At 33.9% G+C, this 1,050-nt stretch overlaps 1 protein-coding gene across 1 annotated transcript in view; it reads right to left on the bottom strand.

The window, feature by feature from the left end:
* Positions 1-1,050, bottom strand: part of LOC119585355 (solute carrier family 22 member 1-like) — a 4,351-nt gene that overhangs the window by 2,084 nt on the left and 1,217 nt on the right. Inside the window, exon 2 of the mRNA XM_037934026.1 lies at positions 177-538. Within this exon, the coding sequence (XP_037789954.1) occupies positions 177-306 (130 nt within the window). The 5' untranslated portion in view covers positions 307-538. The remainder of the gene's footprint in view (positions 1-176; positions 539-1,050) is intronic.

The raw sequence follows: 1,050 nt of genomic DNA, 5'->3' as shown, positions 1-1,050 counted from the left end.
ATTTAATCAATTAACTGAAAACAGCTTACTTTGAACTAATAAACAAATCAATGTGTACATACAATCAAGAAAAGATCCAGAACCACCACTGATTAGGGAAGTGCACCGAGTGATAACCCATAATTCCTTGTGTGAGTGAGGGGAGTGGAAGCCAGAATATCTTTTAAGCCACCTACCAGTGAATACATTAAGGAGCATTTGAGGAGCCACGAAGATCTGTAGAATACCTAAGAGGAGAAAGTATGTTCTCTGGCTCCAACCGAACTGTCCAATCAATCCAAACACATCATCCACTGTATACTGCATTGTTTAACAGCAGAGTGATCACTTTGCCTTTCAGTCTGTTTGTTTTTTCTGAGCAGATGATTATGAATTGATGGTAATTTTAATGTGTGTACATTTAATATTCACTTGATTGCTTCTATCTTGCCACTTTCTTTATTCTGCGCATATGGAAATAACACCACTGTTCTTTCATGAGTGGTTACAAAATGTCATTGAACTTCAGGTTAGAAAAATCACAGATTATTGTTCACTTCTAGAAATAGAAATCATTTAGGCTTATACAGACAATTAAACACTTAAAAGAAAATATATCAATTGACATTTAGCAAAATAAATTACATAGCAAGCAGCCCATGCTGGCTTATATACATCTCGAGTTAGTGTTAGCAGTATTCATTATTCATTCCTGCAAGAGAACAAAGCTACCAAAATTAGCATTCACTGCTTAGAGAATATCAGTCTCTTCACAGTATATTTTCTGATCAGAATTGAGACATGATATTTGTTGCAATGTATCAATTATGTAAAACAGTCATATCATGTTCACATATTAGCATCATTATAAATGCACAACTCAAGGTAAAAGCCCACACTTACATACAAAGAACTAATAAAGATGAATATTACTTATGCATACACACAAACACACACTTAATCTTGTGATTTTTCAATGCCTCCTTGTACATGCACTCAAATTATTCTCACTTTTTCAATCACTCACTTATACACTCAGCTATTCTTTCTGTTAATTATCTAATTCGTCCA

Source organism: Penaeus monodon, chromosome 19 (genome assembly GCF_015228065.2).
Source record: "Penaeus monodon isolate SGIC_2016 chromosome 19, NSTDA_Pmon_1, whole genome shotgun sequence".
Classification (NCBI taxonomy): domain Eukaryota; kingdom Metazoa; phylum Arthropoda; class Malacostraca; order Decapoda; family Penaeidae; genus Penaeus; species Penaeus monodon.
The sequence above is the reverse complement of the archived record's forward strand: the minus strand, read 5'-3'. Positions and strand labels throughout refer to the sequence as shown.